At 41.7% G+C, this 26,486-nt stretch overlaps 1 protein-coding gene across 2 annotated transcripts in view; it reads left to right on the forward strand.

Annotated features, from left to right (window-relative positions):
- The window catches only part of MYOF (myoferlin), a 163,956-nt gene that overhangs the window by 100,393 nt on the left and 37,077 nt on the right, over positions 1-26,486 (forward strand). For both annotated transcript variants that reach the window (XM_059900706.1, XM_059900705.1), the window contains exons 22-36: positions 873-979; positions 3,555-3,747; positions 4,919-5,074; positions 8,632-8,763; positions 11,724-11,887; positions 14,238-14,352; positions 15,832-15,937; positions 17,861-18,006; positions 19,936-20,109; positions 20,963-21,071; positions 22,140-22,217; positions 24,146-24,327; positions 24,421-24,579; positions 24,704-24,802; positions 25,741-25,902. In XM_059900706.1, the coding sequence (XP_059756689.1) occupies positions 873-979; positions 3,555-3,747; positions 4,919-5,074; positions 8,632-8,763; positions 11,724-11,887; positions 14,238-14,352; positions 15,832-15,937; positions 17,861-18,006; positions 19,936-20,109; positions 20,963-21,071; positions 22,140-22,217; positions 24,146-24,327; positions 24,421-24,579; positions 24,704-24,802; positions 25,741-25,902 (2,082 nt within the window). The remainder of the gene's footprint in view (positions 1-872; positions 980-3,554; positions 3,748-4,918; positions 5,075-8,631; positions 8,764-11,723; positions 11,888-14,237; positions 14,353-15,831; positions 15,938-17,860; positions 18,007-19,935; positions 20,110-20,962; positions 21,072-22,139; positions 22,218-24,145; positions 24,328-24,420; positions 24,580-24,703; positions 24,803-25,740; positions 25,903-26,486) is intronic.

Consider the following 26,486-nt stretch of genomic DNA (forward strand, 5'->3'; position numbering starts at 1 on the left):
GTACTTTCTGTACCCCAACCCTGGGATCACCATTTCTCCAAGGAGCCCTGGTTCCTTTTAGTAGGAATGGAGTGTGAAGAACAACAAGGTCTGGGTATTGGAGTGCTCACTGCTACTGAGATGTCATTGCTTCTAGGCCTTCTCAGCAGACAAACTTGCATGAGAACACACATGTATATACATATGTATGTTTATGTCTATATCTCTCAATATACTGAATGCAATGAGTTTATAAGGATAACCCCAATTCCATTCTAACATCATGGGGTTTATTCTAGTCTTCACTCTTTCTGTATTTACAACTCCCTTCTCCAACAGTGAGAAACCTGGCTTCCGTTTTCCTCCATATATTTACTCATTAGTTTAACCCTAAAATCCGTAGGTGAAGTACCGCAAAAAACAAAGCTATTTAGAGTTTGATACGTTTATGGTTCTTTCCTTCAAACTGAGGGAATATAGTAAAAACACTGTACTCAAAAGTTACTTGGGTTACTTCAGTGTAGTTATGTTATTCATCTGAAATATAGTTAGGTTCACTTTTTTCTGTTTTACATTCCATTTTAGGGTTCCTTCCCCCATCCTTGTTGGTTTTTCTTTTATTTGCTTTTTGAATACTTAAAATTTGCCTGGTGTCAAAGGTCAAAGCTATATGAAAATCTTGTCTTATTACTTAAATATATGTATCAGTGTTGATGGCATTTTGAAGAAAAATAGTGTTGAGCTATAGTGAGCGTTATTAAATGTAAAAGAAAAAAACTTTTCATTTTTCTGTTAAGTCTTTTTGTGTATTTTTTTCTTGAAAATGAAAGTTAAACCTTTACCAGGTATAATGCACAATTACCAATTATTTCCTCCCTTTCCAAATTCTTCAGCAATCAAAAATAGAGGCTCTAAAATCAGGGATACAAGGTAAAATTCCCGCAAACCAGTTGGCAGAAATGTGGTTGAAGCTGATCGATGAAGTCATAGAAGACACAAGGTATAGTGATCTTATTCGTACTTTAGAATTCCCAGCCGTGCTCGCCTCCCTTAAACTGTAAGGCCTGAAGAGTCTCTAGAATTTTCTAGTGTTTGCCTGAAAAATGAATTTGAATCAGTCAGGCTTCTCAAAAGGCTGTCACTGGAAGAGTCTCTGAATCACCAGCAGGAAAAGCTCCACTTTCCGATCTGGTGCCGATTCTGAAGCAGCTGAGGGAGGCTGAGGTCCCACTTCAGGAAGCAGTCCCAGTGCAGCCTCTTGCAGGGGGTGGGGAAGCGGGGAGGGAGCTGGTCTGCCTCCCAGCGGTCCTTGTGTGCCCACCGCCCCAGGAAAGGTGACTCCTGGCTCCCCAGAGAATGGGGTCTGGGGCTGGGGCATTGATATTACCGTTTAGAACAGCGTTCCGAATTCATAAACACAATTTTAGCAACAGCCTTTTTACTCGCTCTTTTACTGGATGCCTAATGAGTACTCTGGCCAAGCCTCCCTTAGGTGAAGCCAAAAGATTCAACCCAAGCCAGAGAAACTTTCATAACTGTGGCTTAGGGTAACTGCTCAGATCTCAGGGTATTTGTAAATCAAAGGGGGAAGTGATAATTCTAAACTCATTTTAACTGTTGGCCAATAGAGCAGCGGTCAGGGAAGTTCCAAAAGAAAACTATATTAGATACTTCTAACCAGCAGCAGGAACCAGGGCTGTCCAGCACCCCCTACCCACAACCCCAAGCTCCTAACCCAAAGTCTCCCAGTCTTCTTGTGCCCTCTAGTGGTTCAGCTAGGTAACTGTCATGCAGCTGAGATCAAAGTATTGCTGGGTGCTTGTTTAAATTCAGAGAATTTATATCTGGGTCCTAAGAGGTCATCTCTTCCAGTCCCCTTATTTTATAGATGAGAAAACAGAGGCCCAAGGAGGTGAAATGACCCATCTGAGGCCCAAAGTTGGGTTTATTAGCATAACTTCTTTTCCTGCTACATGTTTCCCACCATCAGCATCTTTTTGTTGAAGGTCTTATGTGTGACCTCTGAGCTAGCAGCTTCTGTCTATAGTTTTGCCTCAAAGCATCATTTCAGGGACTTAATCCTTCCAATGCATTGCCATAATTACCAATGCAACCAAACAAAAACATTTGGTAATACTTTTCATGTAGAAAATGCCTGTGAATTTTAAGAGATATCTATTTATACTGTTTTTGAATAATCGGTTTTTGAATAATCCAATTGGGCACTTTCTAATTTTAAGAAACTTGTGTTTAAGGGAAGTCATTTAGGATTTCCTTCATTTAAGAAGCTGGGTAAGGTTCTTCCCTGGTGGTCCAGTGGGTAAGACTCCTTGCTCCCAATGCAAGGGGCCCGGGTTCAATCCCTGGTCGGGGAACTAGATCCTGCATGCATGCCGCAACTAAGAGTCCCCATGCCACAACTAAGAAGCCAGCATATCGCAACTAAGAAGTCCGTATGCTGCAACTAAAAAGATCCTGCATGCCGCAGCGAAGATCCCAAGTGCCGCAACTAAGACCTGGTGTGGCCAAATAAATAAATAAATAAATATTTAAAAAAAATTTTTTAAAAGCCGGGTAAAATTCTAACCAATGAAAATTCTAGGTAGAAACAATGTGAGTAGAATTTCCTGGAATAGGTGACATCCTCACCGTGTGACCCCATCAGCAGCCCTTGTGAGAGGGGGGCCCTGGCAGAAAAAGTCTAATTCTGGCTCCAGCTCAGCTGTTCTAGTGGGAGCTTGACCTACACAAGTAGTTCTTAACGTTTTGGGGAGTACTCAGTACCCTCTGAGTACCTGATGAGATGATGACGATGATGGCAACATCATTTAGACTTTACTATGCGATAGGCATTGCTCTAAAGGCTCCCCATATATTAATTCATTTACTTCTCACCACAACCCTAAAAGGTAGTTATTATTTTCCCCCATTTGAAGATAGGAAAACAAGAGATTAATTGGTCAAGATCACCGAACTAGTAAATGGTGGAGCCAGGATTTTTACCCAGATAGCCAGCTCCAAAGCCTGTGTTCTTCATCACGATGTCATCTTCATCATGATGTCACACTGCATGTCAACACAGACAAACACTTTTCTTTATAAGTTCCAGGGATTCACAGACCTCCAGAGGCCCACCCGCAGACTGCCTAGGGGTGCATGGGCCCTAGGTTAAGAAGCCTTCCGCTAAATGATCTCTAATGTCCATTCTTCTCCTTCATTTTGTGGGTCTGTACAGTGATCATAGGAAGCAAAAGAAGGGAAGGCCAGTTCCTCCCAACTGCTGCCACTGTTTCCATCTTCTTCCCAGTGACTCCAGGGGCCTTGGGTCAAACCCAAGGAATTACTTTGGAATTTTCATCCCCCTGCATTCCCCATGAGAGTTAGGAGAGCCTGTCTGGCAGGTCTGCTCTTAAAGCCACATACACTCACCTTCAGCTTAAACCTGGTCACGCTTTGTGGAGTCTATTAGGAAACTGATGTGGTTTGTGAGATGGAAACCAACCGTAAGTGAATTTGACAGTTCTGAAGCCTAGTAAGCTATTCTGCATATTCTCTGGTTCTTTTTCCTTTTTTAGATACACGTTGCCTCTCATGGAAGGAAAACCTAATGTCACAGTTCTTGATACTCACATCCAAAAGCTGCGATCCAGAGCTCTCTCCCAGATACACGAGGCAGCTGTGAGGATGAGGTCTGAGGCCACAGAGGTGAAGTCCACATTGGCAGAAATCGAGGACTGGCTCGATAAATTAATGCAACTGACTGAAGAGGTAAGGCTTTTAAACTACACTTGACATGGAGGAGGGATTCTGTAGAAGGGCACCAGGGATAGAGATGGTAGTAGGAAAATCTAGTGCGTTATCTTGCATATTGAGCAGATCTAAGCATGATGAAATCGAGGCATTACTGGGCTGAGGTGCTAATGGATGCATCATTGAGGTCAGGGCAGAAGAAGAATTTTGTGTTGGTTGTCCTAGAAAAGTCTTCATAGTGGACAAATCATTACCAGTGTCATGGTACAATCAGAATATTTCAATTAGAGTGATATAGTAGCAGATCTGTGTAGTACCTTTGTTTGGGATTGGGAAGACCTGGCTTTGATTCCCAGGTCTACCATGTTTAACCTTGGGCAAGGTACTCAAGCTCTCTAAGCCTCAGTTCCCCATATATTAAATGGAGATAAAACACAGCATTGCTTTATGAAGATTAAAGAAGGTGAAGAGCGTAAAGACCTTAGCACAGTGTGGGTCGCACAGTGAGGGGCTCACAGTGAGTGCTGGATAAATGTTGGCTGCCATTGACCTCTGTGGGTTGGAAGAACAAGGGAGTAGAAGACCCCTCCTACTGACCTTCAAAGGTGGGGGGTGGAGGATGGGTAGTAATATATTTGTGGATAGAAATACATTTGAAAAACACACGTGTGATTACAGGAAATTTTTATTTTTTACTTTATGCTTTGGTACTTTCAAAGTTTTTTTTATAGTGAACTTATATCACCTTTATAATCAGAAAAAAAGAGGTTTAAAAAAACTAAGTTAATATTTCATATTTGGAAAATATCAGATTGTGAGGTAGAGATGCTCTATGTCCTATGAAATACATGAAGCCTGTAACCCCTTGACTGCTGTCTATGGCTTTCTCCAAATGATGGGAGAGATGAATGGGGGTATTTTCCAAAATGCATCTCAGAGCTCTAGGACCTTTGGCAGGTGAAGCTCCCCTTCTGCTTCCCTCTTTTCCCTTTGGCCAGTCACAGGCTGCCTCCCAGCCCTGCAAGCTGTGGTCCTAGAAGATGTGAGTGTCAGGAATTTGGGCTGAGCCCTAACCACAGTGTTTCTTTGCTAAATGGAGCCCTGAGGGTCCGGCCTGCAGGGTCTGTGGTGTCTCTGCATTTAGACTAACTATAGCTTTGCTTCCTTTTCCATCCACTCACGTGACCAGCCTCAGAACAGCATGCCTGACATCATCATCTGGATGATCAGGGGAGAGAAAAGATTGGCCTACGCACGCATTCCCGCGCATCAGGTTTTATACTCCACCAGTGGTGACAACGCATCTGGGAAATACTGTGGGAAAACCCAAACCATCTTTCTGAAGGTATGGCTTCGTCATTGTGTAACGTGAAATACTTAAGTGCAAAACCCATATTCCCAAGAAGGGCTGATTTATATTATTTGCCAGTCATTGAATGGCTAGGGCAATTGTGATCCATTTCAGCCTATTCTGGCACTTCCTCTAGGGTGGTAATTCCCAGAGTGGCCTGAGGTCTGCTGGCTTCAATCAAGGACATTTCCATAGAGGTCTCTGTGACGCTAATATTAATATGGCATTGTGAATGCTTTGCTTTCTGGAATGATTTTCCACTTACTTCTAATGTCTCATGTGAAGCAGTGCCTCTCTTCCTTTCTAGTGAGTGTTTGGGAAGCAAAAAAAAAGGGAAGGTAATATAGATAGTCCATGGAATCTATACCTAACCAAATGGGTCCTCAAATTGAAAAATTTTGAGAATTACTATTTTAGGGCCGGCGTTCTGAACATTTTTTGGAGTCGTAGACTCCTTTAAGAGCCTGATGAAAGCTACTGGCCCTCTCTTCCAAAAGAATGCACGTCTCCGATGCATCCAATATTTTGCATCCAATTCAGGGGCTTCGTAGAACCCATAAATCCATCCCAGGACCCTGGATTAAGAGCTTCTCTTATGTGCCTAAGGAGAACCAGAGGAGGGCCTGCGGATGGAAACAAAGAGATCCAAATTGTTGCCAGATGCAAGTTTTACATCCCTCTCCCTGCCAGACTCCAGCCGAGTTCCTTGGAGTTTCAGGGAGAGGAAAAAAATTCAAAAGGAGAAAAAGCAGTCAGGGGAGAGTGTTCTCTTAAAACAGGGAGATATATGCTAACTTTTTAAATGATTATTAATTAATTTATTTATTTATTTTTGGCTGCATTGGGTCTTCGTTGCTGTGCGCGGGCTTTTCTCTAGTTGCAGCGAGCGGGGGCTACTCTTTGTTGCGATGCGTGGGCTTCTCACTGCGGTGGTTTCTCTTGTTGCAGAGCACGGGCTTTAGGCACGCGGGCTTCAGTAGTGTGGCACGTGGGCCTAGTTGCTCCACGGTTGCTCTCTAGAGCGCAGGCTCAGTAGTTGTGGCGCACGGGCTCAGTTGCTCCACAACATGTGGGATATTCCTGGACCAGGGCTCGAACCTGTGTCCCCTGCCTTGGCAGGCGGATTCTTAACCACTGCGCCACCAGGGAAGTCCTATGCTAACTTTTAATAAATGCACTCTTTGCTCTTTAGTCAAGAGGGTGAAAGTAGAACCGAAATGATTATCTTCTTTCAAGTGTCTCTTGGTGGAATAAATTTTACTTAAGGTAGAACCACAATTATAATTGACCTCAGCAGTGCGTGGAAGCAAACTGATTAATAAATAAAACTTCACAGGGGGTGGGAGAGCTCTGTAGATAGGGCCTTTGCCAGGTGAAGTTCCCCTTCTGCTTCCCTCTTTTCCCTTTGGCCAGTCACAGGCTGCCTCCCAGCCCTGCAAGCTGTGGTCCTAGAAGATGTGAGTGTCAGGAATTTGGGCAGAGCCCTAACCACAGTGTTTCTTTGCTAAATGGAGCCCTGAGGGTCCAGCCTGCAGTGGTATTCTCTGCATTAGGTTTCCGAACTCAGTGGATAAACAGCAAAATGCTTTTAAGAGAATGTTTTATATATTTATTGATTTTGTTAACACTCATTATCCAGTTTAGGGAGTTATTTAATTCAGTGGGTTTTTTGTTGGTCTTAGGGCCCCTTTCACTCTTAAAAAAGTCATTGGAGATCCCAGAGAGCATTTGTGTATGTGGGTTACATCTATCAATATTTACTGTAATAGAAATTAAAACTGACATTAAAAAGTATTTATTAATATATTTTAAAATAAACAATAATAAATCCATTATAGGTTAACAGAAACTATATATTTTTATAAAATATAACTATTTCCTTTTAAAAATCAGAGAGCAGAGTGATACTGTTTTGCATTTTTGCAAACCTGGCTTTACAGAAATATAACTGGATTCTCAAAACTGCTTCTACGTTTCGTCCTATGGACTAAGTTGCTTGGTTGAAGTATATGAAGAGAATCTGGCCTCACACAGATATGTATTTGGAAAAGGGAGGAGTATTTTAATAACTTTTTCAGATAATTATGGGTACTCATCTTTGATACAATACCAAACTCAAGTGGTAGCTTTTAAAAGGTTAATTGCAATGTGGAATCTGACCTACCTGACCTACCAGTGAACTTTTCATTCTCTGCTACATTAAAATCCATTGGTCTATCTTGTACTTTGAATGGCTCTTTTAGCCATGCATGATTTTGTAACATTAAGCATTCATTTGGAAAATATTGATTCACTGAGTTATGCAAATCTTCCTAATGTTGACACATTTCATCATACAGTATTTTTAAAAATCACATTCATTGGGACTTCCTTGGTGGTGCAGTGGTTGAGAATCCGCCTGCCAATGCAGGGGACACAGGTTCGAGCCCTGGTCCGGGAAGATCCCACATACCACAGAGCAACTAAGCCCGTGAGCCACAACTACTGAGCCTGCATGACACAACTACTGAAGCCTGCACGCTTAGAGCCCGTGCTCCGCAACAAGAGAAGCCACCGCAATGAGAAGCCTGCACACCACAACAGAGTAGCCCCCGCTCACTGCAACTAGAGAAAAGCCCGCACACAACAACGAAGACCCAAAGCAGCCAAAAATAAATAAATAAAATAAATAAATAAAAAGAAAAAAAAATCACATTCATTGATATCACTTACAAGAAAAGCCCTTATGTATTGGGATGCTATCAAGCTCACCCCCCGAGACAGAAACAAATTTTCCAAAATTCTAATTTTAACTTGAAACCTTGAATTTTTTCATTGCAACAAAATACAGTCACCTATTATCCTTGAAATGACAGGCTCACTTTGTTTATTTTCAAGAAAATGTCTGCCCCATATATCCAAGTATGAATAACCATATTTGTCAGCCAATCACTGTTTCAGGAAGAAAAGGTATTCTATTAAAAAAAAAAAAAAGGCTAGTTCTGTTCACAGCTCAATTGCATAAGTTTTTTTTCTCAGAACATATACTAATATGCAGCAGAATTTCATCACACAAAATATTAAAAAGACATGTATTCAGGGATCATGATTTAGGATTAGCCATTTTTACTGCTTTATCAAAGTAATTAGTAAGTAAAACTGGCATTTTGTTTTCTTCACTGAGAGTGATGAAGAAAACTATTACTACCAATGCAGTTCGGTGTTACTGTCTTGATTCCTGTTACAGTGCTTGGAGTTATACCCACCATTGCTTTTGCACCATCAGTGCAAATGTCAATGCAGTGAAAAAAGCAAGTAACATCCTAGTATTATTAGGAAAATAGTTTTGACCTTGTGAGCCTCCTGAATAGGTCTCAGGGACACCCAGGGGTTCCTGCTTTACTTGTTATTTTAATCTTTGCAGAAGGGTCATTTGGAAATATTTTAACTGCACAAACAAAATTAGACTGCTGAAAACAATGATTAGATGTTCAGTCTACTTTTGTTTTGAGCTTAATGCACAGCCTGTACTGTGCCCAGCATAACGGGTCATGTTATTGTGCATCTCACAGTACCCACAGGAAAAAAACAATGGACCAAAGATGCCTGTGGAGTTGCGTGTGAACATCTGGCTGGGCTTAAGTGCTGTTGAGAAGAAGTTCAACAGCTTCGCAGAAGGAACATTCACCGTCTTTGCTGAAATGGTACATTTAATGACATCACTCTTTTCCTCTTTGTGTGGGAGTACTTTTACTTTTCATCCTAAGGGAAAATATTCAGATGTCAAACCAGCCACCACCATAATCGCTACCTAAAACCCCACATTCAAGGGCCCTTGACGAAGGGGGTAGGGAAAGATTGACTGGAGGTCTACATTGGGACACCCCAGAGTGATTCACACACAAGCAACCCAGGAGTGAGAACACTTGAGAGGTGCCGACCTTGAGAAGCCTGCTTGGGGTCTGGAGTGGTTTTTTTGTAATTGAAAATATAGTTGATTTACAATATTGTGTTAATTTCTACTCTACAGCAAAGTGTCTGGAGTCTTTAAACCACAGAAGACTCAATCCTCAGTTGGGGAAACCTCAGAGGGGTTTGCGCAAGGGCAAAGAAAATGCTGCCTGGATACTTGAAAAACAATAGAGATAATTTGTAAATCCTTCACTGAGTTAAAAATCCATTTAGCTAATTAGAAATCTCATTAGAGTTAAACCAATGAAAATAATTTTCACAAACTTTTACAGCTAAAAGTGGCGTTAGTTGGATTTTTTTTTACTGAAAGTACTTATTGATGTAAATGTATTAGATATATTCAGTGGGTCTCTTCTGACAATTTTCAGATGAGCTCTATTCTTTTACAGATGGGCCTTCATGCTCAAATAATTGGGGAGAAGACTATCTTCATTCTAGCTAATTTGTAATTGTGTTTCTGCTGCCCGCCACTATGCCCGACCACTGGTTTAGGATTGTGGTTCTGATGTGCTTGCTGGGCAAGAAAACCCATGGCCATCTTTTAGTTTTGCTTTTTTTTTTTTTTTTTTTTCACACACACACACTGTATTTTATTTTTACAAGAGATAAATAGACTGACACCAAGCATTGTACATGGATGACCACAACAAATAGTTTTGCTTTTTTTAATTTAACAGTGCCTGGCACGTAGTAGGCTCCTATAAATATTTATTAAATAAATAAATGGTGACAGAATTCATCCATCCATCCATCCTCCCATCCAAGCCTTTAGGGAGTGGTAGCTTTATGTCAGGCACAGAGGCAGAGGCTGAAGATGATGAAGCAGCCAAGCCCTGTCCTCAAGGATCTCAAAATCTATCACAATAATAAAACTGGGTGTCTTGTTAAAAAAGAATCCCACCCCGAGGACTGTGATTCTGTAGCTGAGTTAGGGATTAGTACCTGCAGTGTGGGTGGATACGGGGCATTGCGGTCCACTTTGAGAAGCAGTGAAACCCATGGGAGACACACACAAAGGCCTTAGGATGCAAGCTTTGAAGTGCGATTGGAGAGAAATAGAGGGTGGGCTGGAGGCCTCAGGGGAGGCCCTGAGTCACAGATGTTGATGGTCAGTCATCTGGGCGGTGCGGAGGGGGCATCAGAGCACATGTGGGAGGGGCTTGCTCCTGCCCTCCTGTGGGATTTCTTGGCATCCACCTGCCCTACAGCTCTGTGGCTGGGGCCCAGAGAAGCCTAGCACTGAGCAAGGAGCAACCCTGCCTCTGTTTCCCATTTCCAGATCTTTTCTTGCACAGAGTGAACTCTAGTTTCAACAGGTGTAGAGATGATCCACCCATTTTAGTTGTTTTGCGTGACTCTAGTTTCTCCAAATTCTAACAGCCTCTGAGTATCAGAAGGGGCACATTTAATGACAATAATGGAAATTTCACTGGTTCTTGCCTTCCTGGGCTAATACCAGACCTCAGTTCTCTGCAAAAATTCACACACACACCCCCCCCCCCCCCAGATTTCTGGAGGTCTCACTAGTGCTGTCTTAGATATTGCTCTGAACTTTAGGCACAAGGGGCTGTGAGACTTAGGGGCACATGCATGGCTTCTTTGGTTTCCAAGTGACAAGGACACAGAGTGGAGGAGCAATTCCTGCCACCTCTACTTGGAAGCCAGCATGGCTGTAGTATAATCCAGGTGAGGACCTTGGCATGGACAATAGGGCAGCAGCAGCAGTGGAGATGGGAGCCTCATGTGGCTTTGAGGCCTTTAAGTAGCACCTGTGGGGCGGGACCATTAGCACATGTGAAGCACCTCAGACACCTCCAGTTTCCTCATCAGGCCCCTACCCAAACTTCTTCCATCATCCTTCAGCCAAAAACTCCCCTGCTGCTTATGCAAATCATCTTCTGGGTGAGCTCATCAGCAGACAAAGATATCAGCTTGGACCCAAGCAGAGACTCTCACCACTGGCAAATCTCAACCCTCTTTATGGTTGACATAGTGAAAAACAGACCATTGTAGATTTTATAAATTCTGTCTTAGAAAGGAATGCCCTGTAAACCTGGGTCTGCCATTGCCACAAAACCTGCTTCCAGAAAGGTCTTGATCCACTCACCATACTCCAGAGGGAATGAAGGCTCAGAATTTTTAGGCCCCATAACAGCTGGGTGCTAAAGGACCTTCATGTTTCAGATGGGTTCTTTGTGCTGCCCAGGAAATGTACCACTAATTATAATATTGTTTCTGTGGGGAAATGTGCCCAAGTTCTCGGCAGCAGACTTATAAATAAAGTTTTAGAAGACTACATGTTCATAAATTGAGGACTTTTGTAGGTATCTAAAAGATTAGGTTCGGAGCACCATTTGGAGCCATTCAAAATAATGGTAGAAACAACTAGCATGATATATCAATGTTTACAAAGCACTTTCACAATCATTTGTACATTTGAACTTCAGAACAACCCTATGAGAAAAGTAGTATTATCCTCAGATTACAGATGAGAACACTAAGTCTTAGAAAGATGAATGATTTACCGAAGTTGCATAATCAGCAACAGCGCAACTTAGGTCCGTACCTTCTGAATATAAAGCTTTTTCACTTTTCCTCATTGTTTAGCCTAGGTCCTAGATGGACTTGAAAATTTATGTGTTGGCTTTATTTCTTGCTCCCTGATGATGTTTCTCCAATTTCTTTTTAATAGTATGAAAATCAAGCTCTTATGTTTGGAAAATGGGGCACTTCTGGATTAGTGGGTCGTCATAAATTTTCTGATGTCACAGGAAAAATAAAACTCAAGAGGGAATTCTTTTTGCCTCCAAAAGGCTGGGAATGGGAAGGAGACTGGATAGTTGATCCTGAGAAAAGGTAAGTTTTTCATTTTCTGAGAAAAAAGGATGGTAATAAAGTCTTTCCTTAGAAATTGATAAGTGAATCTTCTCCATCATCATTCTTGATCATATTTACATAACACCCACTGAGCAGAAGTAAGTCCACAGAAACTCACAGAAACTTGAAAGATGTCATCAATGTCCCATAATAAAACAAAAAAGTATAAAAAGCACCTGGTACTAACATTATTGAGAACTTATTACATGTGAATGTGTGAAGCAGTGGGCTAAACACATGAATCATCTTATTGAATCTGGATTGCAGTCCTACAAGATAGGTAGTGTCAAAAATCATGAAGAGTCTGAGATTTTTATCCTACTCGCAAGCTAGCAAGGTCACCTGCCACAGTTTCGTGGATGTTGGCAGGAGACACAAGACTCCTAAAGCAGAGACAAAGGACTGTATTGCCCACAGCAAATAGTAGTAGTATTAGTAGTACCAGAGTATCAACATTTGCTCTTGTTCTCCAAGCCCCAATTCCCACAGGGCGACAAAAAGAGGGCCAGGTGACACTTGCACATGAAGTGGATTGTATAATAGAAAAGGAACCCTGAGCTTAGGGCACCTGAATCCTTTATAATGGGTAGGTAGTAAGCGTGCTGGCCCTTTGCTCTGGAGAGAAACACTATGTCTTCCGAGGTTTTCCTCATATAAACATCCTTGAGAAGATAGTCTGCAACAAAGGTCATGGAGCCTGTGTTTAGACTCACAAAGAATTATCTCCCAACAAAAAATAGTGTTATCTCCACTTTACAGATGAAACTGAGACCTAGAGGGATTAAGTCACTTGTCCAAAGGCACACAGACTGTGGGTGAGTGGTGTAGACAGGGCTAGAACCCAAATCTAGCCTGGGCACCAAAACCAGCTCTCAACTGTTATGCTGGAATGTCTGCAGGAAACAGTAGAGGGCATACTTTAAATGGATGAATTGTATGGTATGTGAATTATATGTCAAAGGCTATTATTAAACAGGAAGAAAGAAACAGTACAGGGGGCAAGCATGCGTCCCCTGGAGTCTGGAGGAAACCAAAGCCTGGTTTCTATGTGTTGCCAAGAGTACTGGAACCAGAATGCCCTCTTTTCTCCAGCTCAGGACAGTGTACTTGTGTTCGGAGGAAACAAGCTTGTGAAGTTGGATTTTAAGACCTTAAACTAGAGTTTGCTCTCTCTGTCCACATTTGTTTCCCATAATGACACAGGATTAGGGAAGGAGGGAAAGAAGTGTGCTGGGTCTGGTCTGTTAAGACCCAGTGTCTGCACATGATTGCTTTTAACCCATGACAGCTTGCTTTGGATGGAGTTGGAGTTGCTGATGAGGGGAAGGGAAATGGGGTTTGAACTGGAAAGAAGGAAGGAAGGTTAGTGAGGACAGGGAAAGGCCAGGGGAATTGGGACTGGAAAAGCAGGTCAGAGCCTGTCGGAGCTGGATGGGACCCCAGAGGTGGCAGCCAGTTCTGTTCTCCTTCTTTGGGGCCCAGAGAAGTGATGGACAAGCCCAACTGATACAAAGGGTGGGAACTTTCTGTTTTCTGATTTCTTTCCAGTGCTTGAGTCTAGGGGAGGATACAGCAGGGGAAAGATGTAGAGACAGTAAAAGGAAAAAAGAAACCTCACTTGATTGGATACCTGGCAGAAGATTTAAGTCAAAGTTGGAACCTCTGTACCTTCTTCTCTGGGCTGTCAAAATAGTTCCAAATCCAAGAGGAAAATTGGCATGGCAGGGAGTCAGTATGGATTTCTCAAGTGCCCAAATGGACTTTGGAGTCTTAAATGACCTGGTTTGGCTGTCATCCCTACCTAGGAACTATCCAGAAAATGTAAACTCCTCCCTTCAGTTTGTGTTACGTAGACCAAGCAAGCCATGAGTAAAAAGTTTCCACACTAGGCCCCAGGAGACCGTCTCCATTCCATTTTTTAAAATAGGTGGAAAGAGGGAAGATGACTCTTTATTCTTTTGAACTGTTAGCCAAGAGTCTTGCTGAGAAAATGCTGAATGGCCCTGACCTGACACAGAAACAGAAGCCTGGTCCCTAGAAGAAGCTGCCCACAATGCTGTTTTCCCAGTCCCCACCCTAATTACTGGGCAGGAGCAACTCTGCTAATTTGAGAGGTTCTCTGTAATTTAGGGCTCATTGTTCCAGCGGCCCCTCTTCAAAGGAATGTCAAAAGCTATTAGTACAAAGAAGAGTTTGGAGCGGAGAACCCAACGGGGTAGGGCGAGGAGGGAACGGGGGCCACCCCCAGGGTGTAGATGTCTCCCCGCCATTGGAAATAGATGGGGTGGTCGGTGACCACCTTTGGTAATGCGAGCCTCCTCTCCCTCAGCTTGCTGACCGAGGCGGATGCGGGTCACACAGAGTTCACAGATGAGGTGTATCAGAATGAGAGTCGCTACCCCCGGGGCCAGTGGAAGCCAGCAGAGGACACCTACACGGATGCGGTGAGCGCAGCTCCCGGGGATAAGCCCTCCTGCCTGAGCTCGGAGAAACCATCGCTGGATCACCAAGCACAAGGCGGGGCTGCCCGGTCTCTCCTGCTCCATCTCATGTCATAAAGCCTTCCCTTTATAACTGGAGCCTCCAAAGCGCATCTGTAATCAATTCCTATAGGAAAGACATGGGGCCTGTTTAACTAGGTGTTGGTACATGGTAAAGTCTGGGTTGTGAAATTTTTTTTTTACTATATTTATTATGGAACTAGTTTTAAAAATCATAACAAATTGAATGCTCATGTCTTTAGAACAGTCAAACAGCATAAAAGGAAATTAAAAGTAATTCTTCTCCCTGATCCATATCCCACCCCCACCCCCAGAGATAACCATTGAACCACTGATAGCAGTTTTCTGTTCCTATACAAATATATAACTTCTTTTTTTCCCCACCTGAATAGAATTGTGTTGTATGCACAGTTCTACAACTTGTATTTTTCACATAATATATCTTGGACATCTTTTGATATCAATACATATAGATCTATGAGCCATTTAGAAAATTCCTACAGAGTGTTTTATTATATGTACCCCTCTATAATTTATTTAACTAATCCTCTCCTTGTGGATATTTAGGGGTTTTCTGCCCAGTCTTTGTTTTTTATAAACAATGTGACAATGAACATCCTTATAAGTACATTCTTATTCACTTATGAAAGTTTGTCTGTAGGAGAGGCACCTGTTGGCTTGGTCAAGGTTTCAATGCATATAAAATTTTGACAAATATTGGCAAACTACTTTCAAAGAGGTTGTACAAATTTATATTTCTAGCAATAGCATAGGGGGCTGTTTTTCTAGACACTCACCCTTCCACTTTAACATCTTTGTCAGTACATGAATAGATGGTATCCTGTTGTTATTTCAATTTTCACACTCTTAAAGTGAAGCTGACTATTTTTCTATGTTTATGGACCTCCTTTATTTCCTTTACTATGAACTTTTTTCATAACTCTATCAGTTTTAATGCAGAACTTAAGTCAATATTTCACGTAAACTTTGCTCAGTCTTACATGATTAGCATCTACAACCTCCTGGAGCATTACCCCATTCTTGAAAACATGTGTTTTTCATGCTTTATCCGTCTCTGATGGGTTCTCTGCAATATAACCCCTCATAAAGAGTTGTGCCATTTCATAATATTAAGTTGAACCATATGAAATTGCTGATATTTGATCATTTTTGACCTACAAAAACAATTTCCCATGGTTTAACATAACATATTCCCTAATAGTGGAAGCAGAAAGTATTCTTTAAAAATCTAGTTATTGCTTAGCAATTGTGTATAAATAAAGATTACGGCTTTTTCTGAGAAAGATTGATGTGTATGATGGTATTGAAATGAGTGAGTCTATAGTTAAGTGTGAGGAATTCTATCTCACCTTTGCATCTTATTTAACACACTATGGCTTCTCTCTCTTTTTTTTTTCTAAGAACGGTGATAAGGCAACATCACCCAGCGAGCTCACTTGCCCTCCAGGTTGGGAATGGGAAGATGACGCATGGGTCTATGACATTAATCGTGCAGTGGATGAGAGAGGTAACATTTCAGACCTATTACCTGACCAGGGGCTCTCCAGCAATGCCTTGGTTAAAGTCAAGTTTCCTTGGGAGGGAGGAGTCTCACGCCCCTTCGTCTAAGACGACCAGGTCAGGTGGTGTTACCTGTGACTATTCAGACGCAAAATCTGAAGGACAAGCAAGTACTTGGACAGGTGCAGGGTGGGGGGCTGTCAAGAATGAAAGATACAAGGTAACAGGATGCCGGGTGGCTGGACTTTGAGATGCCGGGGATCCAATGAGAATTTGGGAGGGGACTGGAGTTTGGAGCTTCTCTAGTCTAACCACGGCATACCCTCCCTGGGAACATCACACTCAAGGGCCCCCTAGCTCAGAAAGAAGAACTGCAAAATGCCTTAAAAGTCACCCTACTCAGCAGTAATGCAGATTATTGACATAGCTTCTGGTAATGATATTTATCCTTTTCTTTTTTTTTTTAATTTTATTTATTTATTTATTTATTTATTTATGGCTGTGTTGGTTCTTCATTGCTGCGCGTGGACTTTCTCTAGTTGCGGTGAGCGGGGGCTACTCTTTGTTGTGGTGCGCGGGCTTCTCATTGCGGTGGCTTCTCTTGTTGTGGAGCATGGGCTCCAGGCTCACGAGCTTCGGTAGTTGTGGCACACGGGCTCAGTAGTTGTGGCTCGCAGGCTCTAGAGTGCAGGCTTAGTCAGTAGTTGTGGCGCACGGGCTTAGTTGCTCTGCGGCATGTATGTGGGATCTTCCCAGACCAGGGCTCGAACCCATGTCCCCTGCATTGGCAGGCAGATTCTTAACCACTGCGCCACCAGGGAAGTCCGATATTTATCCTTTTCTACAAATAGTAATCTAAAGTTAAATGAACTAGAACATTTAGAATTATCACGAGAGAAAATTTGACTTTTAAATTTCTTACAAGAGGGAATAGTACACATGAAAGAACTAGCATTGATATGGAAGGTTTCAAATAGATTATAAATTTCTTGATGGGACTTCCCTGGTAGCACAGTGGTTAAGAATCTGCCTGCCAATGCAGGGGACATGGGTTCGAGCCCTGGTCTGGGAAGATCCCACATGCCGCGGTGCAACTAAGCCCGTGCGCCACAACTACTGAGCCTGTGCTCTACAGCTCGCGAGCCACAACTACTGAGCCTGTGTGCCACAACTACTGAAGCCCATGCACCTAGAGCCCGTGCTCTGCAACAAGAGAAGCCACTGCAGTGAGAAGCCCACGCCCCACAACGAAGAGTAGCCCCCACTCGCCACAACTAGACAAAGCCCACGTGCAGCAACAAAGACCCAACGCAGCCAAAAATAAATAAATAAATAAATTTATTTTAAAAAAAAAGTTTCTTGATGATCTTGATGCACAAACCAGGCCTTTTAATAATAGTTAATGTTTTTTGAGTGCAAACTATATGCTAATCATGGTCCTAGTGCTTTGCATGCATTATTTTGATTAATTCTTTTGAAAAAGCTATATTTTACCTTTCTGCTGGGGAAATTTGACCATCAGCAGGTTTACTAACTTGCAAGAAACTTTAAAAGTAAACAGCCCCCATGTGGTGATGCAGGGATTTGAACCCAGGCTGTTGACTACACAGGCCATGCCCTTCATCGCTGTCCCTAAATGCCTCTTGCATTGTGCTTTACTCTTAGATGCACTCAATTACCATGAATGACTAGAAGTAGAAACATGGAGGAGAACCCCAGGGCCACAAAGGAAGCTTCTTGAAGAGGGATCCAGGGGAATAGGGCTGTATTCAGTTTGGCTGATTGCAGCAAAGTGATAGGAGCAGTGGCGTTCAGTCGTGACAGTGGAGAATGTTGGGGGGCAGAGAGTGACCTAATGATTCCTGGAACTTTATTTGGCAATCTGGCAAGTGCATCTCGTTTGGATAACCATTCACAAACTCTGTTCCAGGCTGGGAGTATGGAATTATCATTCCTCCTGATAATAAGCCCAAATCCTGGGTTGCAGCAGAAAAAATGTATCATACTCACAGACGCCGAAGGCTGGTCCGAAAACGCAAGAAAGACTTAACACAAACCACTTCAAGTACTTCAAGGGTAAGAGGAGCAATGGGAGGGAGCTGGGGGCTCCGCCTTCCAGACCACACAGAACCATAGTTAACTCGGCTATTTCTACAGAAACCATTTGCCAGTCAAGGGGCCTGATGCCCTGCTCAAGGGTTATAAAAGTGTATCCCCACCCTAAACCTGCTGATTTAGGAACTCTGGGGGTGAAGCCCAGCATTCCGTGTTTCAGTAAGTCTTCCAGGTGATTCTGAAGCAGGCTAAATAATGAGAACCATTCAAGAGGCAGTAGTAGAAACAGAAATTATTTTGGTAGCATAATGTAGTAGTGGCAATAGCTCAGGACCTGGAACAAGACACCTGAGGATTCAAATCGTGGCTTCATTTCCTTTCTCATCTGCAAAATGGATATAATATCATGCATCTAATTAGGGTATTATAGGCTTAAATGGAAGAAGAATAATAAATTGAGTGGAAAAATAATACTCATAACAATAATAAGTGGTATGTTCTGTGTGCTTTTTGTGACGGTAGGTACTGAATATACATCATCTCCAATCCACAAAATCTGCATTTTTATCCTCATCTTACAGATAATGTTCACAGAGGTTAAATAGATTTGCTTTAGGCCATGGGTCTAGTAAGTGATAAGAGTGTTTGAACCCAGGCTAAGGTCATTCCAAATACGATTCCACAAAGTGCCTGACTCATAGTAGATGTCATGAAGTGCCTTTTTATTAGATAGTGAGCTTTTTGGTACTTCTAAGGTTCCAAAGCTCAGGACCTTGTTCCTAATAAATAATGGAGTAGAATGAATGAGCTAATGAATGAATATTTGTTTTGCAATCATCCTTATCCTGATAGGGTGAGAAGTTTCTAGAGGCACTTGACTCCCTCCTTCCACATGAGAGCACCAAGGTGAAGTGGAAAGAACACTGAGCCACCAGTCAGAAGACCAGAAACATGGCCCAGTTCTATTCTACCAAAGAGTATTGTTGAGACTTAGATCATGTTCCCTAACCTGCCTCACTCCTGGCTGCATAAAATATTTTGGTGTCACTAGTAATACTGCCAGAAGGTCAATTATAAGATTGTCCTTGACCTGGGTTTTCTGTTTATTCAAAGTTGAAAAATATAACCCCTACATGGAACTCTTATTTCTGAGATCATAAATATTATTCAGTATTATTTTACATCTACTAAATCTAGTCATATTTTAAGATATTTACATAAAATTTCCACCACTGAAATGTCATCTGCAGGAGGGCAAGGACCCTGTCTTTTTCTTCACTGCTTCCTCAGCTCTTAACCCAATACCACACTTAGAGTTACTGAATGAATTGAAAAAAAACATTGAAAACTGAGATAATTATATATAGTTTTTAAGATTAAAAGTGCTATAGTCGTTAGATAGTAGTTATTATAGAAGTAATATACTCTGACTTACTTATTAGCTATAGAAGCTATTACCTTAGACAAGACACTTAAACCCTAGGGAGGGTGGTATCGTTTTTTTCCCTCTCTATATAAAATGGACATAATAATATTTTCCAAACTATATCATAATGGCAATGTTCTTCTGAGCTAATGAAGTGAGGAAATAGGAAGCAATTTGGAAAAGAATCCATTTGCTTTCCCCGTTCCCTCATGCCGCCCCCAACCCCTGCTACCAAGTCTGAATAAGGTGCCCCTCCTGATGCTACAGCCACCACTCATTTCATTTCATCTCATTTCACTTTACCTGCCTGCTTATCTCTCTCCATCCCCAGAGTCCATCAGCTCTGCAAGGGCAGAGAGCCTGTCTATTTTGTTCTTTGTTGTATCCCTGGCTCCTAGCCCAGTACTTCGGCACAGAGTAGATTTTCAATACGTATTTGTTGATGGATCACATAATCTGCTTTATCAATATAAGGAATATTGTTATTATGATTATTATCATTCAGTGTGTTACTTCTATTTTAGGCCATGGAAGAATTTAAAGACCAGGAGGGCTGGGAATACGCTTCTTTAATTGGCTGGAAATTTCACTGGAAACAGCGTAGTTCAGATACCTTTCGCCGCAGATGCTGGAGGAGAAAAATGGCTCCTTCGGAGACGCATGGCGCAGCTGCCATCTTTAAACTTGAAGGTGCCCTTGTAAGTAATAAATAGCCAAAATTCAAATCATATTCGCAGAGGGAAAATACATGAGTGTTGGATATCATACCATCGACTCCAATACTGTAAGACTGCACATAATTTGGGAGAAAGCTGCACATCCTAGGTGCTCAATAATTTTTGTAGAATGAATAGACCATTCACATATGAAAGGTTCTACGAAGCACGTTTAATATTGTTTCATCTAGCCTTTTCCAAGTATATCTGTTCCAAAACCTTTGCTTCAGGTGACATCTATTAACATCCCTTTGGATTATACTTTGGAAACTACAACTGTTCAACAAACAAAGTTAAATATGCAGATGTGAGGGGAAGGAAAACAGAAGGATGGCTTACAAAATTGGAGAACAATTCATATGGAAGCACAATAAAAAGGCAGAGAAGAAAAAAGCACAAAGGTGGAAGGAATGAATAAGAAAATGGTCATGGTTGATTTAAAACAATGTGGTAGTCAGGGACCATTTTTAGAAATTTGTGTTTGGACACAACCTATTTTTATATTTCTACACAGTGACCCTTCTCTGTTCTTCTTCCACTGCTCTTTTTCCTCCTCCATTCCTCTTAATCCACTTATGTATCCTTTATGCTCCTCCTTTTTTTTTTTTTTTTTTTTTTCCCTTCATGGGCAGGTTTGGTAAACCTGGCCTTGGGGTAGAAAGGCTGGCTTCGACTTCCTGCTCTGTCGCTGTCCTGGGCTTTATTCATCTTTAAAAAATGGAGTGATTGGATGAAGAAAATCTCTTTTAAAAGCGACCATCCCATTTGTTTGTAATTCTTAGCTCTTCGTTTGTTTTTAGGCATTGTTAATTGGTTTTCCTGACTCTTATTTTAGGGTGCAGATACTACCGAGGATGGAGATGAAAAGAGTGTAGAAAAACAGAAACACAGCGCCACTGCTGTGTTTGGAGCAAACACTCCCATTGTTTCCTGCAATTTTGACAGTAAGTTTTAAATATGTATTTGTGTTTTTCACTTCTATGACGTTCATCTCAAGGAAACTCTTTGAATTCACCAAATATGATAGATAAAAATCCCTTTATGCAAATGTGACTTTCATTTTCATCACTTGATGGAGACGATTTTTTAAAATACAGTTTTCAAAATTATATTTGGGGTAGAGGGTGGTCAAATCATTGATTTCAACATAATCTGTCTGATATGTACTCATGCTACCTATTAAGCTCCCGCAAAAGATTATTCTAATTGGAAAAAAGGTTCAAAAAGTTAAGGTTGGTTTCAATGATAACCTTCAGGAATTTTGGAAGCAGACCTACTCTGTAATAATAATAGCAAATACTCATGTAAGTCTTCGCATGTGCCAGGCACTCTACATATATTAACCCATTTAATTCTTATAACTACCCTAGAAGGTAGGTACTATTACTGGTCCCAGTTTTACAGGAGGAAACCAAGTGCAGAAAGATTAAATAACTTGACCAAGATCTTATAGCTTGTAAGCACTACAGACAAGATTTGAACTCAAGTAGTCTGGTTCCCAGAATCTGTGTTATGAATCAAAATGCTCTCCTGCCTCTCAAATTATGTGTGTTTGCAGGGGCAGGGAGGGATGGCAGCATAGTGGGGAGGGTCGTATATGCATTAGTATAATAATGATAAGGAGTATAAAGTCTTTGAAATATCAAAGAAACGTTTAGCAGATAACTGTTTCCTAGATCTGGTGCTGAAATGGTCTGGAAAGCCCTATTTCTATAACTCCTAGAGACCAAGTGTCATTTTAAAGGTCGGCGATGACAAGCAGTACCCTAAATCCAGGTAGTTTACACCAGGAGTATGTTCTCCTGATTGAGCTTCCTGTAGTACTTTTTAAATAAGTTTCATTTTGCAGGAGACAGAACTACTTTGGGAAGACATGTCATCACCACTGTATATGTGTTCTTTACCGTGGGGAAATAGATTTGGGTAACCCATTTATCTGAAGCATATATTATCTCCAAATAGAAATACGGTGTTCTGTTTCTTGTAAGTAATCTCCATCCTGTTCTTTTTAGGAGTCTACATTTACCATCTGCGTTGCTATATCTATCAAGCCAGAAACCTCATGGCTCTAGACAAGGATAGCTTTTCAGGTAAAGGAAAAAAGTCTCCATCTCACATGTTATTACGCAGCAGGCTAACTGGATTCTACTTTTCATCAAGTGGATGCTTTGAGTTATTTCTCACAACAACAAAAAGCCTTTCCGTATTGAGAGTAGTTTGATATGCATGAAGTCAATTGCTCAGTCATTAGATACTTGCTGAGTATACCGAGCATGGTTGCTGAATGCTGGAGAAGATTCATGGTCTTTTAATACTAATCATCATTAATTGATTAAGTGATTAAAAAACACCTTAAGAAAAGCAGTTTCTGCTTTCTGTTTATAGCTGTGTTTTTACCCCTGGGCTCTTGGGTTAATTGGTAAGTCCTCACCTTTATATATATATATTTTTGTAGCTCTCTTACGTTGACAAAAAGATCACCAGATCACCCATTCCCCTACTTTGGAGTCCATCTTGACCTCCTCTGCTGCCTGCTCCCCAATTCCCAGCACCATCAAACCATGAGGCTTCATCACCCCTCACACTGACACCCCAGCTGCTTTTGTTGCCTTTGGACTGGTTCTAAGAGGAAGGTCCTGGGCTCCTGCTGCTGGGGGATTTGTGCTGTTGCTAGTGGGACCATGAATAGTTCCTGGGCTCCCTGGGCTATAGGGGGAGCATTCTACTTCAAGACCTGAAGGCCATCAGAGCTTCCCTGGGGCTTCTATGGAAACAGCTCTAAGAGCAGTTACCTGACACTCCAGCATGCTTACATCAATTGTGAGGTATGTTCCGAGCACTAATATTAACCAACATATGTGAATGGTTTCCTTTTCTCACAAATTAAAGCAGATTCAAGGTTATCTCTGTAATACACATCTCCAAAATGGTTTTTGAAGACATTTTTGAATATTCACCACCAGGGGGCACTCAATCATTGAAAGTCAAAGTTAATTTCTCGACTAAAGTTGCGTAAAACTCTAAGCACATTCCTTGCAGTTTGAGATAAAAGATACATCATCAGGGCAAAAGCAAGGAATCCCATTCATGAGATGCTGCAGTGCTAAAAGCCAAGCACCCTTTGAGCTTATGCAGAAGCTTCAAGTTAGACAGCAGGGTATTGCTCAGATAGGTCAGCTCCCAAGCAATTGCAAAAAGGTTTGGTGAAATTATCTAGCATGGAGGAGAAATGGATTACTTCTTTTTTTTTTTTTCTCTTATCTTTTTTCAGCTTTATTGAGATATAGTTGACAAATATAGTTGTAATATATTTAAAGTGTACAATGTGGTGATTTGATATATGTACACATTGTGGAAGGATTTCCACAACATTCATCGTCTGTCGTATTTACCTGATGTGTGAGTGTGTGAGGACACTTAAGTTCTACTTTCTTAGCAAATTTCAATTATACAATACAGTGTTAGCTGCAGTCACCACGTTATGCATTAGATCCTCAGACCTTATTCATCTTGTAGGTGAAATTTATACCCTTTCACTAACTTCTCTCCATTTCCCCTGCCCCCAGGCACCCTGACAGCACCATTCTACTGCCTGTTTTTATGAGTTCGACTTTTTTTGTTTCACATATAAGTGATACCATGTAGTATTTGTGTTTCTCTGTCTGGCTTATTTCACTTAGCATAATGCCCTCTAGGTTCATCCATGTTGTCACAAATGGCAAAATTTCCTTCTTTTTTAAAGCTGAATTATATTTCATAGTGTGTATCTATCTATCTATCTATATTTTTTTCTTTATTCATCTATAGGTTGGCTTTCATTTCTTTGGTGGTTTACTTTGCTGCACAGAATCTTTTTTAGTTTGATGTTGTCCCACTTGTTTATTTTTGCTTTTGGTGTCAAATTCAAAAAACCATAGCCAAGCCGGTGTCAAGGAGCCTACCCCTATATTTTCTTCCAGGAGTTTTACCATTTCAGACTTCAGCCATGGCCCACTGTTATTCTTTTTTTCTGTTTTAGATCCATATGCTCATGTCTCCTTCCTTCATCGAAGTAAAACCACCGAGATCATCCACTCAACTCTGAATCCTACATGGGACCAAACAATTATATTTGATGAAATTGAAATTTATGGGGAACCCCAAACAGTCCTGCAGAACCCACCCAAGGTTGTCATTGAACTTTTTGACAATGACAAAGTGGTAGGTAATTGAGAATTTCTAAGATGGCTAGGGGAATGATGGAGATTTATAGGAATGTTTGTCGGGGAATTTAAGGATTGCTTGTTTCTCTAGGGCAAAGATGAGTTTTTAGGACGAAGCATGTGCTCTCCTCTGGTGAAACTAAACTCAGAAATGGACATCACACCCAAACTTCTCTGGTACCCCGTAATGAATGGAGACAAAACCTGTGGGGATGTCCTTGTAACTGCAGAGCTGATCCTGAGGCACAAGGTACTTACTGAGTTCTCACTCATATATTTTTTCAGAGTAGCCAATCAAAACACTTGTTAACAACTCCAGGCACTATTTACTTGAACTAAAGGGAGGCATTGACATTTCCATGTTTGTTTCACAGGATGGCTCCAACCTTCCCATTCTTCCCTCGCAAAGGGCACCAAATCTGTACATGGTCCCCCAGGGCATCAGGCCTGTGGTTCAGCTCACTGCTGTTGAGGTATGCTGCTCACTCTGTTTTATTGATCAACTCAAATGGATGTGTCTATAGAAATGGAATCTTTCGTATAGGAATGGAATCTTGCTGCATCTTCTCTTGCTGTCTCCAATTTCCTATAGAATTTGTCTAAAAAATTGAAATATTCATGGAAATAGAATGCTTGTCAAAGCAATAAAAACAAGTCAATCCCAACATTCCTGAGGGAATGTAGAATTCCCATTTACGGGGAGCCAGTGGATGTCTAAGTTTCCTGTGTCAGCTGGAGAACTGGGAGAGAGGAGACAGACTCAGAGCAGCGTGTCTTTATGTGCAGAGAAAAGGGGACCTCAGAGGGAGGTATAGGGAGGGAAGGGAGGAATGAGAAATGGTGACATGTCAGACAGAGCAGATATAGACGGAAGGAGCCTGATGGACAGCGTCCTGCCTACTATTGAGGGCTCTCCCTCTGTCCAGTCAAGCAGCTGTTACCTGGAGATTTCCGTTCTTGGGGTCTTGCTAAGACTGAGGCAGATGACTCTAAACAACAGCTCTTATTTTTTTACTTAGTGCCTGCATGTCAGTCACTATGTTAAGAAGTTTACACTTGATCCTCAGAATAACCCACGATAGGTGATGCTCTCAGCCCCGTTTGCAGATGAGACAGTGAAGTTACTAACTGGCCAGAGTTCTCAGAGCTGTGATATGGCGCAGCCAGGGTTTGATCCCTGCACTCTTATCCCCTCTGCTTTTTAGCAGCTTGGGTAGGAGAGGTAAATGGGCAAAACCCCTTTCTCTGTATGACCTCCAGGTTTTCTAGGGTGACGTTCTCAGAGATTTGAGGCAAATCTGTACAAGTCAATCTTAAAGAATTTACCAGTTATTAAGACAGGATTTTTCCTTTTGAATATTATTTTTCATATGCTGGGTTTCCTTCCCTTCTCTTTACATTGTTTTCTTAGATTCTAGCTTGGGGCTTAAGAAATATGAAAAACTACCAGATGGCTTCTGTCACCTCCCCCAGTCTCATTGTGGAGTGTGGAGGGGAAAGGGTAGAATCAGTGGTGATCAAAAACCTGAAGAAGACGCCCAACTTCCCAAGTTCTGTTCTCTTCATGAAAGTGGTACTGTATCAAGACTCCGTACTAGTTCACGTGTGTTGAATAGCTGAATTGTACTTGAAAATGAATATATACAAATCACACACATATTTTATATATATATATATATTTCCAAAGTCTGTAGTTTATATATTTCCAGTCTGACAACAAATAGAAAAACCCTGCCTTGCAGACAGCTTGTCAGTGACTTTTCCCCCTTAGATTCTCACACTGTAGTGATGGTTTCTTAAAGCTTCAAACAACCCCAGTGACACAGAAGTATCTATGAGCAATACTAATGTATTTCTCCAGTAAACTTTCCATCTAGTCAGCTCTCTGTAACAGGCTCTTGGTCGATCCCCCGAGAGCGGAATATTAACCCCCAGGCCCTGCAGGTGTACGTGGACCAGAACCCTCTGGATGGTGACTGGCTGGCTGGGGAAGGGCAGCTGCGGGGTGATGGGGCCATGTCCTAAGAGCCCATGACTGTGCCCTGCCTCCAGGTGTCCCTGGGATGGTGCCACTTTGTTCCATCAAAGTTACCCTCTGGTTATTAGAAAGGCAGCAGCCTCAGATCTGGTTCACAGTCCTCCATCATAGACCCTATA

Source organism: Balaenoptera ricei, chromosome 16 (assembly GCF_028023285.1).
Source record: "Balaenoptera ricei isolate mBalRic1 chromosome 16, mBalRic1.hap2, whole genome shotgun sequence".
Taxonomy (NCBI): Eukaryota; Metazoa; Chordata; class Mammalia; order Artiodactyla; family Balaenopteridae; genus Balaenoptera; species Balaenoptera ricei.